At 38.1% G+C, this 18790-nt stretch overlaps 1 protein-coding gene across 5 annotated transcripts in view; it reads left to right on the top strand.

The window, feature by feature from the left end:
- Positions 1-18790, top strand: part of PSD3 (pleckstrin and Sec7 domain containing 3) — a 571701-nt gene that overhangs the window by 448204 nt on the left and 104707 nt on the right. For all 5 annotated transcript variants that reach the window (XM_012539248.3, XM_049704181.1, XM_049704183.1 and 2 more), the window contains one exon: positions 15073-15266. In XM_012539248.3, coding sequence (XP_012394702.3) covers positions 15073-15266 — 194 coding nt within the window. The remainder of the gene's footprint in view (positions 1-15072; positions 15267-18790) is intronic.

Raw genomic sequence — 18790 nt, 5'->3', positions numbered from 1 at the left:
AGGTTGCCCACTCTCACCACTATTATTCAACATAGTTTTGGAAGTTTTAGCCACAGCGATCAGAGAAGAAAAAGAAATAAAAGGAATCCAAATTGGAAAAGAAGAAGTAAAGCTGTCACTGTTTGCAGATGACATGATACTCTACATAGAGAATCCGAAAGATGCTACCAGAAAACTACTAGAGCTAATCAATGAATTTGGTAAAGTTGCAGGATACAAAATTAATGCACAGAAATCTCTGGCATTCCTATACACTAATGATGAAAAATCGAAAAGTGAAAATAAAACACTCCCTTTTACCATTGCAACAAAAAGAATAAAATATCTAGGAATAAACCTACTTAAGGAGACAAAAGATATATGCAGATGTATGCAGATGATGTATGCAGAAAATTTTAAGACACTGATGAAAGAAATTAAGGATGATACAAATAGATGGAGAAATATACCATGTTCTTGGATTGGAAGAATCAACATTGTGAAAATGACTCTACTACCCAAAGCACTCTACAGATTCAGTGCAATCCCTATCAAAATACCACTGGCATATTTCACAGAACTAGAACAAAAAATTTCACAATTTTTATGGAAACACAAAAGACCCTGAGTAGTCAAAGCAATCTTGAGAAAGAAAAACGGAGCTGGAGGAATCAGGCTCCTGGACTTCTGGGTAAACTACACAGCTACAGTAATCAAGAGTGTATGGTACTGGCACAAAAACAGAAATATAGATCAATGGAACAGGACAGAAAGGCCAGAAATAAACCCACGCACATATGGTCACCTTATCTTTGATAAAGGAGGCAAGAATATACAGTGGAGAAAAGACAGCCTCTTCAATAAGTGGTGCTGGGAAAACTGGACAGGTACATGTAAAATTATGAAATTAGAACAGTCCCTAACACCGCACACAAAAATAAACTCAAAATGGATTAAAGACCTAAATGTAAGGCCGGACACTATCAAACTCTTAGAGGAAAACATAGGCAGAACACTCTACGACTAAATCACAGCAAGATCCTTTTTGACCCACCTCCTAGAGAAATGGAAATAAAAACAAAAATAAATAAATGGGACCTAATGAAACTTCAAAGCTTTTGCACAGCAAAGGAAACCATGAACAAGATGAAAAGACAACCCTCAGAATCGGAGAAAATACTTGCAAGTGAAACAACTGACAAAGGATTAATCTCCAAGATTTACAAGCTGTTCATGCAGCTCAATACCAAAAAAACAAACAACCCGATCCAAAAATGGGCAAAAGACCTAAATAGGCATTTCTCCAAAGAAGATATACAGATTGCCAACAAATACATGAAAGAATGCTCAACATCATTAATCATTAGAGAAATGCAAATCAATGAGATATCATCTCACACCAGTCAGAATGGCCATCTTCAAAAAATCTAGAAACAATAAATGCTGGAGAGGGTGTGGAGAAAAGGGAACACTCTGGCACTACTGGTGGGAATGTAAATTGATACAGCCACTATAGAGAACAGTATGGAGGTTCCTTAAAAAACTACAAATAGAACTACCATACGACCCAGCAATTCCACTACTGGGCATATACCCTGAGAAAACCATAATTCAAAAAGAGTCGTGTACCAAAATGTTCATTGCAGCTCTATTTACAATAGCCAGGAGATGGAAGCAACCTAAGTGTCCATCATTGGGTGAATGGATAAAGATGTGGCACATATATACAATGGAATATTATTCAGCCATAAAAAGAAACGAAATTGAGATATTTGTAGTGAGGTGGATGGACCTAGAGTCTGTCATACAGAGTGAAGTAAGTCAGAAAGAGAAAAACAAGTACCATATGCTAACACATATATATGGAACCTAAGGGAAAAAAAGGTCATGAAGAAGCTAGGAGTAAGACGGGAATAAAGACACAGACCTATTAGAGATTGGACTTGAGGATATGGGGAGGGGGAAGGGTAAGCTGTAACAAAGTGAGAGAGTGCCATGGACATATATACACTACCAAACGTAAAATAGCTGGTGGGAAGCAGCCGCATAGCACAGGGAGATCAGCTCGGTGGTTTGTGACCACCTAGAGGGGTGGGATAGGGAGGGTGGGAGGGAGGGAGACGCAAGAGGGAAGAGATATGGGAACATATGTATATGTATAACTGATTCACTTTGTTATAAAGCAGAAACTAACACACCATTGTAAAGCAATTATACTCCAATAAAGATGTTTAAAAAAAAAAGAATGTAAATGGAAACTTGATAATTGATGGTGGAGTTATAAAAATAACATGTACCATACAACTGCGTAAAACAGAATGGTGTCATTTTGAAGAGCTTTAAAAATCTTTCAGAAAAAAGACAAGAATGTCCACTCTTGCCACTATTATTCAACATCATTTTGGAAGTTTTAGCCACAGCAATCAGAGAAGAAAAAGAAATAAAAGGAATTCAAGTTGGAAAAGAAGAAGTAATGGTGTCACTCTTTGCAGATGACATGATACTCTACATAGAGAACCCTAAAGATGCTTCCAGAAAACTACTAGAGGTAATCAATGAAGTTGTTAAAGTATCAGGATACAAAATTAATGCACAGAAATCTCTTGCATTCTTATACACTAATGATGAAAATTTTTCAAGAGAAATTAAGGATACACTCCAATTTACCATTGCAACATAAAGAATAAAATACTTAGGAATAAACCTACATAAAAAGACAAAAGACCTGTATCCAGAAAACTATAAGACACTGATGAAAGTAATTAAAGATGTTAAAAACAGATGGAGAGGTATACCATGTTCTTGGACCGGAAGAATCAACACTGTGAAAATGACTATACTACCCAAAGCGATCTACAGATTCAAGGCAATCTCTATCAAACCACCAATGGCATTTTTCGCAGAACTAGAACAAAAAATTTCACAATTTGTATGGAAACACAAAAGACCCTGAGTAGTCAAAGCAATCTTGAGAAAGAAAAATGGAACTGGAGGAATCAGGCTCCTGGACTTCAGAGTAAACTACAAAGCTACAGTAAACAAGACAGTATGTTTCTAGAACAAAAACAGAAATATAGATCAATGGAACAGGATAGAAAGCCCAGCGATAAACCCAGGCACTTATGGTCAGCTTATTTTTGATAAAGGAGACAAGAATATACAGTGGAGGAAATACAGCCTTTTCAATAAGTGGTCCTGGGAAAACTGGACAGCTATGTGTAAAAGAATGAAATTAGAACACTCCCTAACTCCATACACAACAATAAACTCCAAATGGATTAAAGACCTAAGTGTAAGGCAAGACACTATAAAATGCTTAGAAGAAAACATAGGCTGAACATTCTATGACATAAATCACAGCAAGATCCTTTTTGACCCACCTCCTAGAGAACTGGAAATAAAAACAAAAGTAAACTAAAGGGACCTAATGAAACGTAAAAGCTTCTGCACAGCAAATGAAAACATAAACAAGACAAAAGGACAGCCCTCAGAGTGTGAGAATGTATTTGCAAATGAAGCAACTGACAAAGGATTAATCTCCAGAATTTACAAGCAGCTCATGAAGCTCAATATCAAAAAAACAACCCAATCCAAAAATGAACAGAAGACCTAAATAGACATTTCCCCAAAGAAGGTGTACAGATTGCCAGGAACACATAAAGGATGCTCAGCATCACTAATCATTAGAGAAATGCAAATCAAAACTACAATGAGATATCACCTTACACTGTTTAGAATGGCCATCATCAAAAAATCTACAAACAGTAAATGCTAGAGACGATGTGGAAAAAACGGAACTCTCTTGCACTGTTGGTGGGAATGTAAATTGATACAGCCACTATGGAGAACAGTATGGAGGTTCCTTAAAAACTAAAAATACAAGTACCATATGACCCAGCAATCCCACTACTGGGCATATACCCTGAGCAAACCATAATTCAAAAGGAGTCATGTAGGGGCTTCCCTGGTGGCGCAGTGGTTGAGAGTCCGCCTGCCGATGCAGGGGACACGGGTTCGTGCCCTGGTCCGGGAAGATCCCACATGCCTTGGAGCAGCTGGGCCCGTGAGCCATGGCCACTGAGCCTGTGCATCCAGAGCCTGTGGTACGCAATGGGAGAGACCACAACAGTGAGAGGCCCGCGTACCGCAAAAAAAAAAAAAAAAAGAGTCATGTAGCACAATGTTCATTGCAGTTGTATTTACAGTAGCCTGGACCTGGAAGCAGTCTAAGTGTCCATTGGCAGATGAATGGATCAATAGGATGTGGCATATATACACAATGGAATAATAGTCATAAAAAGAAATGATATTAATTATTTGTAGTGAGGTACTGGACCTAGACTCTGTCATACAGAATGAAGTAACTCAGTAAGAGAAAAACAAATACTGTATGCTAACACATATATATGGAATCTTAAAAAAATTGTTCTGAAGAACCTAGTGGCAGGACAGGAATAAACACGCAAATGTAGAGAACGAACTTTAGGACATGGGGAGTGGGAAGGGTAAGCAGGGAAGAAGTGAGAGAGTGACATGGACATATGTACCCTACCAAAGGTGAAATAGATAGCTAGTGGGAAGCAGCCACATAGCACAGGGAGATCAGCTTGGTGCTTTGTGACCACCTGGATGGGTGGGATAGGAAGGGTGAGAGGGAGGTGCAAGAGGGAGGAGATAGTGGGACATATGTATACCTGATTCATTTTGTTATAAAGCAGAAACTAACACACCATTGTAAGGGAATTATACTCCAATAAATATGTTACAAAACAAATGAAGTTCAAATGTAGAAAACAATAGCAAAGATGAATAAAACTAAAAGCCGGTTCTTTTAGCAGATAAACAAAGTTGATAAACCTTTACCCAGATTCATCAAGGTAAAAAGAGAGAAGACTCCAATCAACAGAGTTAGAAATGAAAAAGGAGAAGTTACAACTGACACTGAAGAAATACAAAGGATCATAAGAGACTACTACAAGCAACTATATGCCAAAAAAATGGACAACCTGGAAGAAATGGACAAATTCTTAGAAACGTATAACCTTCCAAGACTGAACCAGGAAGAAGTAGAAAATATGAACAGACCAAACAGAAGTAATGACATTGAAACTGTGATTAAAAATCTTCCAACAAGCAGAAGTCCAGAAACAGATAGGTTCACAGGTGAATTCTATCAAACATTTATAGAAGAGCTAACACCCATCTTTCTCAAACTGTTCCAAAAAATTGCAGTGGAAGGAACACTCCCAAGCTCATTCTGTGAGGCCACCATCACCCTGAAACCAAAACCAGACTACAAAAAAGGAAAATAACAGATCAATATCATTGATGAATATAGATGCAAAAATCCTCAAAAAAATACTAGCAAACAGAATTCATCACCACATTAAAAGGATGATACACCATGATCAAGTGGGATTTATCCCAGGGATAAGGATTCTTCAATATACACAAATCAATCAATGTGATACACCATCTTAACAAATTAAACAATAAAAAGCATATGATCATTTCAATAGATGCCGAAAAAGCTTTTGACAAAATTCAACACCCATTTATGATAAAAACTCTCCAGAAGTGGGCATAGAGGGCACCTACCTCAACATAATAAAGGCCATATATGACAAACCCACAGCAAACATCATTCTCAATGGTGAAAAACTGAAAGCATTTCCTCTAAGATCAGGAACAAGGCAAGCATGTCCACTCTTGCCACTATTATTCAACATAGTTTTGGAAGTACTAGCCACAGCAATCAGAGAAGAAAAAGAAATAAAATGAATACAAATTGGCAAAGAAGAAGGAAAACTGTCACTGTTTGCAGATGACATGGTACTGTACATAGAGAATCCTAACGATGCCACCAGAAAGATACTAGAGCTAATCAATGAATTTTGTAAAGTTGCAGGATACAAAATTAATGCACAGAAATCTCTTGCATTCCTATACACTAATGGTGAAAAATCAGAAAGAGAAATTAAGGAAACACTCCCATTTACCATTGCAACATAAAGAATAAAATACCTAGGAATAAAACTACCTAAGGAGGTAAAAGACCTGTCCTCAGAAAACTATAAGACACTGATGAAAGAAATCAAAGATGACACGAACGGATGGAGATATATATACCATGTTCTTGGAATGGAAGAATCAATATTGTGAAAATGACTATACTATCCAAAGCAGTCTACAGATTCAGTGCAATCCCTATCAAATTACCTATTGCATTTTGTACAGAACTAGCACAAGAAATCTTAAAATTTGAATGGAGACAAAAAAGACCCCAAATAGTGAAAGCAATCTTGAGGGAAAACACAGAGGTGGCGGAAGCAGACTCCCTGATTTCATACTATACTACCAAGCTATAGTAATCAAGACAATATGGTACTGGCACAAAAACAGAAATATAGATCAATGGAACAGGATAGAAGGCCCAGAGATAAACCCACACACCTATGGTCAACTGATCTATGACAAAGGAGGCAAGGATATATAGTCAAGAAAAGACAGCGTCTTCAATAACTGGTGCTGGGAAAACTGGACAGCTACATGTAAAAGAATGAAATTAGAACACTCCCTAACACCATACACAAAAATATTCTCCAAATGGATTAAAGACCGAAATGTAAAGCCATGCACTATAAAACTCTTAGAGGAAAACATAGGAAGAACGCTCTGACATATATCACAGCAAGACCTTTTTTGACTCACCTCCTAGAGTAGTGGAAATAAAAACAAAAATAAATGGGACCTAATGAAACTCAAAGCTTCTGCACAGCAAAGGGAACTATAAACAAGATGAAAGAACAATGCTCGGAAAATATTTGCAAACAAATCAATGGAAAACGGGTAATCTCCAAAATATGTAAATAGCTTATGCAGCTCAACATTAAAAAAACAAACAACCCAATTAGAAGATGGGCAGAAGACCTAAATAGACATTTCTCTAAAAAAGACATACAGATGGCCAAGAGGCACATGAAAAGCTGCTCAACATCACTAATTATTAAAGAAATGCAATTCAAAACTACAATGAGTTATCACCTCACGCCTTTTAGAATGGGCATCATCAGAAAATCTACAAACAACAAATGCTGGAGAGGGTGTGGAGAAAAGAGAACCCTGTTGCACTGTTGGTGGGAATGTAAATTGATACAACCACTATGGAAAACAGTATGGAGATTCCTTAAAAAACTAAACATAGTACTACCATATGACCCAACAATCCCACTACTAGGCATATACCCTGAGAAAACCATAATTCAAAAGGAGACATGTACCACAGTGTTCATTGAAGCACTATTTACAATAGCCAGGTCATGGAAGCAACCTAAATGCCCATAGACAGATGAATGGATAAAGAAGACATGGTACATATATACAATGAAATATTACTCAGCCATAAGAAAGAACAAAATTGGGTCATTTGTAGAGACCTGGATGGACCTAGAGCCTGTCATACGGGTGAAGTAAGTCAGAAAGTGACAAACAAATATCGTATATTAACATATATACATGGAATCTGAAAAAATGGCACAGACTGGTTTGCAAGGTGGAAATAGAGATACAGATGTAGAGAACAAACGTATGGACACCAAGGGGGGAAACTGGGTGGGGGGATGAATTGGGAGATTGGGATTGACATATATACACTAATATGTATAAAATAGATAAGTAATAAGAACCTGCTGTATAAAATAAAATAAAATTCAAAAAAAAAAGCAATTGTTTTCTGTTCTTTGTGGAATTCCAGTGAAATATAAGACTCCAGTGGACTTGCATGGTTCCTTATCTATCTTTTTCATTTAGAAATAAAAGCACACCTGTCATAAGTAACATAGGATATAGGAAATTTGTGATTTACAGTTGATCTTTAGAAAGAACAGAGAAATAGAAAGATTATCTTCTGATAGCACCAGAGATTTTGTTCTCCAAATAGACTGCATCTTAAGCTGTGGACTTTGACCACCCAGTGACTCATACATGATTACACAGTGGACAGATTAAAGAATGTTTTGGGGAATTTTGTAGGTTGTAAGATGTTAAGATGTCTGGAATCTCAGTAGAATATACTATTCTTTTTTTTTTTTTTTGTGGTACGCGGGCCTCTCACTGCTGTGGCCTCTCCCACTGCGGAGCACAGGCTCTGGACACACAGGCCCAGCAGCCATGGCTCATGGGCCCAGCCGCTCCGCGGCATGTGGGATCCTCCCTGACCGGGGCACGAACCCGTGTCCCCTGCATCGGCAGGCGGACTCCCAACCACTGCACCACCAGGGAAGTCCTACACTATTCTACTTAATGACACAATAAAAAATAAAGTGAATTTAAGTGTAAGGTGACATGGTCATTTCATTAACCTTTGTAATTTGAAGAATACTTGTTTCTCAGGATTGAATATTTTCAGCCCTCACTTATTGTCAGGGTTTTAGTGAGCTGTACTTTGTTGAACATTTCTTCAATTATTCTTCATCTATTTTTGTCTTTGGTTTTAATATGTCTTAGAATATACAAGCCCCTCTAACAACAGCCTTTCTAAAAGAAATGTGATGCATGCCACATATGTAATTTAAAAATATTTAGTTGCTACATCATCAAAGTTTAAAAACGGTAAAATTAATTTTATAAAGTATTTTTAACTTATCCCAGTGTATCCAGAATATTATCATTTCAATATGTATTTGGTAGAAAAATTATTGGAGTATTTTCCTTTTTTGTACTGTCTTTTGAAATATGGTGTGTATTTTTTAAATTTATTGTACATCTCAATTTGGACTACCCACATTTTAAGTTCTCAGTAACCATATGTAGCCAGTGACTACCATGTTAGACACTGTAACTGTACTTCTTTTGCCTGATGTTTATATAGAGAAAAATAATTTCATCCCCAAAACTCAGCAGAACGTTTTAAATAAACCAGTGTAGAGACTCAAATAAAGAGGACTCAGATAAATTAGAAATGAAATGGGAGACATTTAACTTATTCCACAGAAATACAAAGGATCATAAGAGACTGTTATATGACAACAAATTGGACAAAGTAGAAGAAAAGGATAAATTCCTAGAAACATACAACCTACCAGGAGTGAATCATGAAAAAAGAAAAAAACCTGGAAAACTGATGAGACCAATTACTAGTAACTACTTGGACAGGTATTTGATTACTGATTAAATAAACAAAACAAAAAATAAAAGTCCAAGACCAGATGGCTTCATTGATGAATTCTAGCAAACATTCAAAGAAGAATGAATGCCAATCCTTAAACTATCCATACAATGAAAAGGAGTGATTCTGCCAAACTCATTCTACGAGGCCACCATCACCCCGATGCCAACGCTAGACAAGTATGCTTCAAGGAAGGAATATCACAGGCCAGTAACACTGATGAACATAGATGCAAACAGTCCTCAACAACATACTAGCAAACAGAGTCCAACAGCACATTAAAAGCATCATACATCAAGATCAAGTGTGATTTATTCCAGGGATGCAGGGGTGGTTCAACATCTGTAAATCTATAAATGTGGTACACCACATTAAGAAAATGAAGGATAAAAATATAATCACAACAGATGCAGAAAAAGCATTTGACAAAATTCAACATCCATTTGTAATAAAGACTCTCAAAAAATTGAGTATAGAGGAAATGTACCTTAACATTAATAAAGGCCATATGTGACAAGCCCACAGCAAACATCATATACTCAACCTTGAAAAGCATTTCCTCTAAAATCAAGAACAGTATAAGGATGACGTGGCAATTAGGCAAGAAAAATAAAAGGCATCTAAATTGAAAAGGAAGAAGTAAAATTGTCTTTATTTGCAGGTGAAATGATACTATATGTAGAAAACCCTAAATAGTCCACCAAAAAACTATTAATAAATGAAGTGCACAATATAAAATCAATATACAAAAATCAGTTACATTTCCGTATACCAACAATGAACTGTCAGAAATAGAAATTAAGAAAACAATCATTTTTACAATAACATCAAAAACAACAAAATACTTAGGAATAAATTTGACCAAGGAGGTTAAAGGTCTATACACTGAAATCTATAAGACATTTTAAAGGTCTATACACTGAAATCTATAAACATTGATTAAGAAATTGAAGAGAACACAAATGAAAAACATTCTGTGCTAATGGATTTGAATAATTAGTATTGTTAAATGTTCATAATACTCAAAGCAATCTAAAGATTCAGTGCAATCCTTATCAAAATTCCAATGGCATTTTTCACAGGAATAGAACAATGCTAAAATTTGCATAGAACCACAAAAGACCTCAAATAGCCAAAGCAGTCTTGAGAAAGAAGAACAAAGCTGGATGCATCACAATTCCTTTCAAACAATAATATAAACAAAACAGTATGGTATTGACATAAAAACAGACACATAAGTCAGTGGAACCCAATAGCCCAGAAATTAACTCACACAAGGCAGCTAAGAATGTACAAGAGAAAGAATTGTCCCTTCACTAAATGGTGTTAGGAAAATTGATAATCTACATGCGAAAGAACAAAAGTGGACCTCATCTTACACCAAACACAAAAATCAACTCAAAATGTATTAAAGCCTTGAACATAAGACCTGAAACTATAAAACTAGAAGAAAACATAGGGAGGAAACTTCTTGACATCGGTCTTGACAGTGATTTTTTTGATTCGGCAACAAAAGCAAAAGTGGGTCTAAGTTAAACTAAAAAGCTCTGCACAGAAAAGGAAACCGTCAACAAAATGAAAAGGCAACTATGGAGTAAGAGAAAATTTTTGCAAATCCTATATCTGACAGGGGGTTGATATCCAAAATATACAGTGAATTCCCACAGTTCATTAGCATAAAATCAAATAACTCAGTTTAAAAATTTGGAAAGGACCTAAGTAGACATTTTTTTCTAAAGAGACGTAAAAGAGGTCAACAGGTATATGAAAAGGTGGTCAACATCACAAATCATGGAAATGCAAATCAAAACCACCTGAGATATCACCTCATACCTGTTAGGATGTCTATTATCAAAGAGACAAGAGGTTACAAATGCTGGCAAGGATGTGAAGAAAAGGGAACCCTGGTGCACTGTTGGTGGAAATGTAGAGTGGTACAGCCGCTATGCAAAACATTATGGATGTTCCTCAAAAACTTAAAAATAGAGCTACCATATGTTCCAGCGATCCTACTTTTGAATATATAGCCAAAGAAAAGAAATAATTATTTCAGAGATATCTGTACTCCTATGTTCAGAGCAGCATCATTTACAATAGCCAAATACGGAAACAGCCTAAAGTCCATCTGTGGATGAATGGATAAAGAAGATATGATACACACACACACACACACACACACACGCACACACACACACACACACACACACTGGTATACTATGCAGCCCTAAAATAAGAAAGAAATCCTGTCATTTTTGATAACATGGATGAACCTGGAGGGCATTATGCTAAGTGAAATAAATCAGATAAAGATAAATACCATATAGAATCACTTATATGTGGATTTTTTTTTAAAAGTCTAACTTACTGAAACAGAGTAGAAAAGTGGTTGCCAGGGCATATGGTGTGGGGGAAATAGGGAGAGTTTGTTCAGAGGGTACAAACTTGCAGCTGCAAGACTAATAAGGTCTGAAGAAATAATATAAAACATGGTGACTACAGTTGATAGCAGTGCATTGTATAACTGGAATTTACTAAGAGAGAAAAACTTAAATTTCTTACCAAAAATAAATATATAAATAAATATGTGAGGTGTTGGATTTGTTAACTCAATGTTGGGGAACCTTTCATGATGTATGTGTATATCAAATCATCAGGTTGTACACTTATAATACCTTACAATAAATAAATCAATTTTACCTCAGTAAAGCTGGAGGTGTGGGGTAGGGGAAAGTAAATGCATAAATAAACTAGTATGTCCATAAAATAAAATAGTACTCAGCAATGAAAGTGAACAAACTATTGATTCTCACAACAATATGGATGAATCGTAAATATGTTTTGCCAAGTAAAATAAACCATTTATGTGACATTTTGAGAATGGCAAAACTATTGGGAAGGAAGGGAGATAGGTAGTTTCCAGGAATTGGTCAGGGAGAGGAATTGACTAAAAGAAGGCAGCAGAAGGAATTTGGGGGTGACAGAACTGTTCTGTTTGATATTGTGATGGTAGATACATGATGCATTATGTATTCCCATAGAATTGTACATCTCAAGGAGTACATTTTGTGTATGTACATTTCTTAAATATCAGCCACAGTATGGGGAATGCAAGATATATTTCAGACTATGTGAAATTAATTTGTTTTCCAAATGAATTGCATAACCGTTGTTATATATAACAAACAACCCGTTGTTTACTCGGGTTGAACATATAAATAAATAAATATATTGTAGGTAAGAAAGCCAGGTTTCTCACTGTTGAAGAAGTACAAATAAGCAAAAGGCAAAGGCTGGGATGAATTTTGTCTTGCTGGCTTGGGTTGGAGATAACAGTATGAGCTCATGGGAAGGGAGGGAGGATAGCTGGATCATACATATATATATATATATATATATATGCAATATCTATGTATTTCCCTAGGTGTGTCTGTTGAGAGGGCCTAGAGGCAGTGAGCACACCTAGCACCTGGATTTGGTTTCTAAATACCATTCTCCAATAAATAGAACTGGGACTCCTTGTAGAGTTGTTGCTTCCGGGGCTGAGACAAGGAAAATACAAGATGAGCTTGGAGGTAGCATCTTGTGGTACCTGAAAGAAAGGAAATACTTCCAAAACAAAAAGGAAAAAGGATGAGGCATGATGAAAGGACACAGAAGCCTACTTGATAGGACTCCCAGTGACCAAAGCTGGAAAAATTTGAACAACAAATTAAATAATGGTAGTGTTTGATTACAATCCAAATAATAAATATCCATGTGTCCATACTTACAGAAGAATTCCAATGAATAATGTAGAAGAAATTAGGGAAATTTAAAAAAATCACCATTAGATCACTACAGTATAATTGTCTTAGTCAGAATACACAGATGAATGCTAAAATTAGTGGTCAGAAGTTTAAAGAGAAACAGCATATTTTCATAGTCAGAAAATATCTCCCCCAAATCATTTGCAAAGGAAAATAGTAACTTTACAGTATAGAAACTTGACAGAAACCACCTTAACCAAGTGATCCAGGTGCATCTCACTAATAATAAAACACATACCTCCTGATCTGGTGTACTGAGAGGGTGTATCACCCATGGTATCCTTCCCGAGAATGTATAACCTCAATCTAATGATGAGAAGACATCAAACAAACCTACAGAATCACTGGCTAGTACTTTCTAGCTCATGAAGGACAAGTAAAGGCTTAAAAGTTGTCACTGTCTGGAGGCGACTAAAGAGCCATGACAGCCAAGTGCACTGTGAGGTCATGGATAGGATTCTGGAAAAGAAAAAAACATTAGTGAAAAAAATGGGTGAAATCTGAATAAAGTCTGAAGTTTACTTCTTAGTATTGTATTGTTAATTTCTTAATTTTGACACTTTTATTATGGTTCTATAAGGTGTTAACATTGGGGGTAATTTCCTGGCAGTCCAGTGGTTAGTACTCTGCACTTCCACTGCAGGGGGCCCGGGTTTGATCGGAACTAAGATCCCACATGCCACGTGACATGGCCAAAAGAAAATAAAAGTTGTTTACATTGGGGAAACTGGATGATGAGCATAAGGGGACTCTGTACTATCTTTGCAAATCCAAAATTATCTAAAAATAAAATTAAAAATAAGGTATAGTTGCCTGAGTTCAGTGTTATTTTCATATATCTCACAATTATTTATAAAATACCAATGGGGAGAAATGTCTGTTTTACTCTGATAACCAAATAAACACTTTTTTTTTTTTTTTTTTTTTTTTGTGGTACGCGGGCCTCTCACTGTTGTGGCCTCTCGCGTTGCGGAGCCCAGGCTCCGGACACGCAGGCTCAGCGGCCATGGCTCACGGGCCCAGCCTCTCCATGGCATGTGGGATCTTCCCGGACCGGGGCACGAACCCACGTCCCCTGCATCAGCAGACAGACTCTCAACCACTGCACCACCAGGAAAGCCCCCAAATAAACACTTTTGATGATTGTTAAGCTTTGTGGTTTATTTTAAATATATTTTGGTGTTGGTTATTTTGGTTGAAGTTTTATAAAAAGATTCAGTATTCAAAGCTTAATAAACAATGAAACCAGAGATGATTCAGGACATTAAAACCGGAGAACTAAGACAAATGCTCTTATTCTGGTTATGTGTTTTCCAGCAGTATATCAGAGCTTATTAGCTTTCTTCTAATCTTCCCCTCTCTTTATTAGCTGAATGTGACCACCTCCTTCATACTTCATGTACATTATAACCTCAGCGTTCAACTTTCCCTGCTTGAAGGAACGGGGATTCAAAAGGGGGGCTGGGCAGTTAGGGGTTTTCTCGGTCAGTGATAGGGTGCGCCAAACTTTAATGGCGATTGGAAAGCTGTAAGATGCCAAAGCACTGTGGATGGCACCCCCATCCTAACCCATTGGTAGCTTTACCTGAGGTTTTGATATTAGAGATTACCTGGTTATTTGGCAGATATAGTCCAATATTGTTTACTGGACTTAATCTGTACTTGTCGTATTCTGTATGCTTGGTACTATTCTAGGCCATGCAGAAATCAAAATCAAAATCATGATCTCTGCCAAAGAACTTGTACTTGTTTGAAAGAAGACAAACATGAAGGCTCTGTAGTAGGTGTAAAGACCAGAGGCTTTAGAGTTTTGCAGTCATATCCTCACTGCTTCTTTCTTTAATTCCTAGGTCTGTGCTTTGGCATATTTATTTAAACTTTGAGTCTCTTTCCTTACCTGTGGTATAGGATACTAATATCAGTCTTACAAGACTGTCATGGTCATAAATACCTGGCACACAGGAGATGTTTAGTGAACCACAGTTATTCTTATCATGGTCGTTGTTATTAAGACTGATAGACCATTAGAAAATATGATAGTTTATTACACCAAATAACTCTGTTCATTGAATATTGTGTGTTACTCAACCTGTGTGTTCAATCTTTGTTTTATCCTTTTAGAGATGATGAAGAGAAAAAAAAGTCTCCGTCAGAAGGTACTGATGAGAAGGCTAATGGAACACATCCAAAGACCATCAGCCGTATTGGGAGTACTACCAACCCATTCTTGGACATTCCTCACGACCCAAATGCTGCTGTGTACAAAAGTGGTTTCTTGGCTCGGAAAATCCATGCAGATATGGATGGAAAGAAGAGTAAGCATCATTTGTTGACATTTTCTATTTCATTTATTTCGTCTTTAAGATAGGCTCAAAATTTAAAGTGAATTTATCTGAAGTAAAGTGAAGGGATAAAGAAAAATTGTATTATGTTTATTTAGAAAAGTATTATTGAAATTTGGTAAAGCCTCTAACCCTAAATCTGAAAACCATTATGCACCTTATCTTCTGCAAGTATAATTATAGAACTTCAGAACTGGAAGATTTCTTACAGACCATTTGTTTCTAACCTCTTATTCATTTATTTATTCTCACCTTCAACAAATAGTTTTTAGTACCTGATATGTGCTAGGCATCAAAAATACAGTAGTATATAGAATGGACAAGGGCCCTGTCTTCATGGAGTTTACATTTTCTGGTGGTTGAAGGAAAGGTTGGATTTATAACACATAGAATGATAAATAGTGTGAGATCCTTGAGACAAAGCAGGGAGGGTTAGAATTGAGATCCAAGCACACGTGGAATGCTGACCTCTGTGGAAGATGGACGGGTGCAGTGTAGGTGAGTGTAGTGTGCTTAGTCCTAGGAAATGGAAGGAGGCCCATGTGACAGGATTATCTACTGACATATGATGTTGGAAGTTTGAGTGGAATGGAGTCTGTTTCTATGTTTAGAATAGCCCTTGCAGAGTATGAAATAGCAATTGTATATAGTTGGATAGACTAAGATAGCTGTTAATGCATGAATTAACAGCTTTCATGCAGAATTAATGCAGAATTAGGCTATAGCTCTAGATTATTTCTATCCACCTCCAGACACAGACATGCAGTGCTGGGATGGACAGTCCTCCTGTTTCCTCCTGTGCTGGGCCCTTTTTTCTTAATGTATTAGCATATTCTATTAGGGTACAATCAAGAGAAACGTTGTAACAGTGTAGCTTTACACTGACTTACAATGCTGAGCAAGCCTTGCTGTCCCCAGTTCTGTAGGAGCACCCCACCGTGTTTCTGGGCAGTCTGTACACTAGCCCGCTAGGCTATGTCATTTTCTCTGACAGTGAGTCTAACAGCTTAGGAGAAAAGGGCAAGGAGACGCCTCAAGATGAAGAATTGTCTCCAGGACATTTTCTGCATTTCTTTCTCTTTATTGTTTTTGCATATCATATTTATTCTTTTTTTATTTAGGTATAATTGATTTACAATATTTTATTAGTCTCAGGTGTACAACATAATGATTCAAAGATTTTATAGATTACACTCCATGTATGTCAATAGTTATTATGAAATATTGGCTGTAATTCCCTGTGCTGTACAGTATATCCTTGTAGCTTGTTTATTTTATACGTAGTAGTTTGGATCCCTTAATTCCCCACCCCTATTTTGCCTCTCCCCCTTTCCCTCTCCCCACAGTAAACACTAGTTTGTTCTCTATATCTGTGAGTCTGTTTCTTTTTTGTAATATTCATTCGTTTTATTTTTTAGAGTCCACGTATAAGTGATGAAACACAGTATTTGTCTTTCTCTGTCTTGACTTATTTCACTAAGCATAATACCCTCCAGGTCCATTCATGTTGCTGCAAATGGCAGAATTTCATTCTTTTTTATGGCTGAGTAATATTCCATTGTGTGTGTTTACATTTATATATATCATATCTTCTTTATCCATTTATCTGTTGATGGACATCTAGGTTGCTTCCATATCTTGGCTGAAAAGTTAGCTGATAGCCTTATGGGAGCTCCTTTGTAAGTAACTTGTTGCTTTTCCCTTGTTGCTTTTAATATTCTGTCTTTATTTTTAATTTTTGCCATTTTAATTACAGTGTGTTGGTGTGGTCCTTTTTGGGTTTCAGACTCTCTGTGGATTTTCAACCAAGAAGTCTATTTCCTTTCCCAGGTTAGGGAAGTTTTCAGCTATTATATATTCAAATATTTTGTCTTCCACTTTCTCTCTTCTCCTTCTGGTACTCCTATAAGGTGAATGTTAGTATATTTGATGTTGTCCCAGAGGTCTCTTGAACTGTCCTCATTTCTTTTTATTCTTTTTTCTTGTTTTGCTCAGCAGCAGCGATTCCCACTGCTCTGTCTTCCAGCTCGCTCATCCGTTCCTCTGTATCATTTAATCTACTGTTGATTCCTTCTAGTGTATTTTTTCATTTCAGTTAGTGTATTCTTTATCTCTGTTTGGTTGTTCTTTATGGTTTCTAACTCTTTATTAAAAACTTCTAATTTCTCACTCTGTTCATCCATTCTTCTCCCAAATTCTTTGATCATCTTTACGATCATTACCCTGAACTCTTTCTCAGGTAGGTTGCCTGTCTCCACTTTGCTTAGTTCTCCTTCTGGGGTTTTATCTTGTTCCTTTCTTTGGAATATGTTCCTCTGTCACCTCATTTTGCCTTATTTGCTGGTTTCATTTCTGTGTATGTAAGTTGGTTACATTTCCTGACCTTGGAGAAGTGGCCTTCTGTAGGAGACATCCTGTGTGTGCTGGCAGCACATTCCCCTCGGTCACCAGGGCTGGATGCTCTAGGGGTGCCCCCTCTGTGGACTGTGGGTCCCCTTGTTGTGGTGGGCTGACAGGTGTGGGCAGTCTCATAGGCATGGCTGGCCCCTGGTCTGGTTGCTGGCCAGGCCCTCCTTGTGTAGAGGTTGCTGGTCATTGGTTGGTAGGCCTGAGTCACAAGGTGGCTGGCAGCCTCACTCCTGGTGAGCCCCAGAGCTTGTGCTGGCCCACTGGTGGTCAGAGCCAGGTCCTGGGGTCTAGCTGCAGGACCCAGGGGTGCCAGAGCTGGTATCGGACTGCTGGTGAGTGGGGCTGGACCCTGGGGCAGCTGGCTGAGGGGCCCAGTGTGTCTCAGAGCTGGTGTTGGCCTGAAGGTAGGTAGGGCCATGGCCCAGCTGGTGTGTGGGCTGGGTCTGTAGGCTCCAGGGCTGAGGTTTTCCTTGGGCATGTCTCTGCCTGCTGGTGGGTGATGCTGGTCCCAAGGCTAGAGCAGGCTCACTGGTGGATGGGGTCAAGGTCCAGGAGATTCTGGGGCTGGTGCCTGTTCACTGGTGTGTGGAGCTGAGTCATGGGGTCTTTGGCTGCAGGGCCCTGGGGTTCCCAGGTCTAGTGCCTATGCACTGATGTGTGTGGCCAGGTCCTGGACCCTCTGGTGGACAAGGCCGTGTCCAGGGGCAGCTGTGGGCTCGAGGGTCTTAAGGCAGCCTGTCTGTGGGTGGGTGGGACTGTGTCCCCACCTAGTTAGTTGCTTGGCCTGAGGTGTCCCCGTACTGGTTCCTTCAGGTTGGTGGGTAGAGGTGGGGCTGGGTCCTGAGGCTAGTAAGTTAGAGGGAGGATTCCAAGAGGTGCTCGCTAGACCAGCATCCACATGGTAGAACGAGCTCCCCAAATAGCTGCTGCCAGTGTCTGTGTCCCCAAGGTGAGCTGCAGTTGCCTCCTGCCTCTCTGAGGGGCTCTCTAAGATCAGCAGGAGGGTCTAACCCTGGCCCCTTTCAAATTACTGCTTCTGTCTTGGGTCCCAGAGCGTGTGAGACTCTGTGTGTGCCCTTTAAGAGTGA

This window comes from Orcinus orca, chromosome 21 (assembly GCF_937001465.1).
Source record: "Orcinus orca chromosome 21, mOrcOrc1.1, whole genome shotgun sequence".
NCBI classification, from domain to species: Eukaryota; Metazoa; Chordata; class Mammalia; order Artiodactyla; family Delphinidae; genus Orcinus; species Orcinus orca.
Note: the sequence above shows the minus strand (reverse complement) of the source record. Positions and strands in the feature narration are given on the sequence as shown.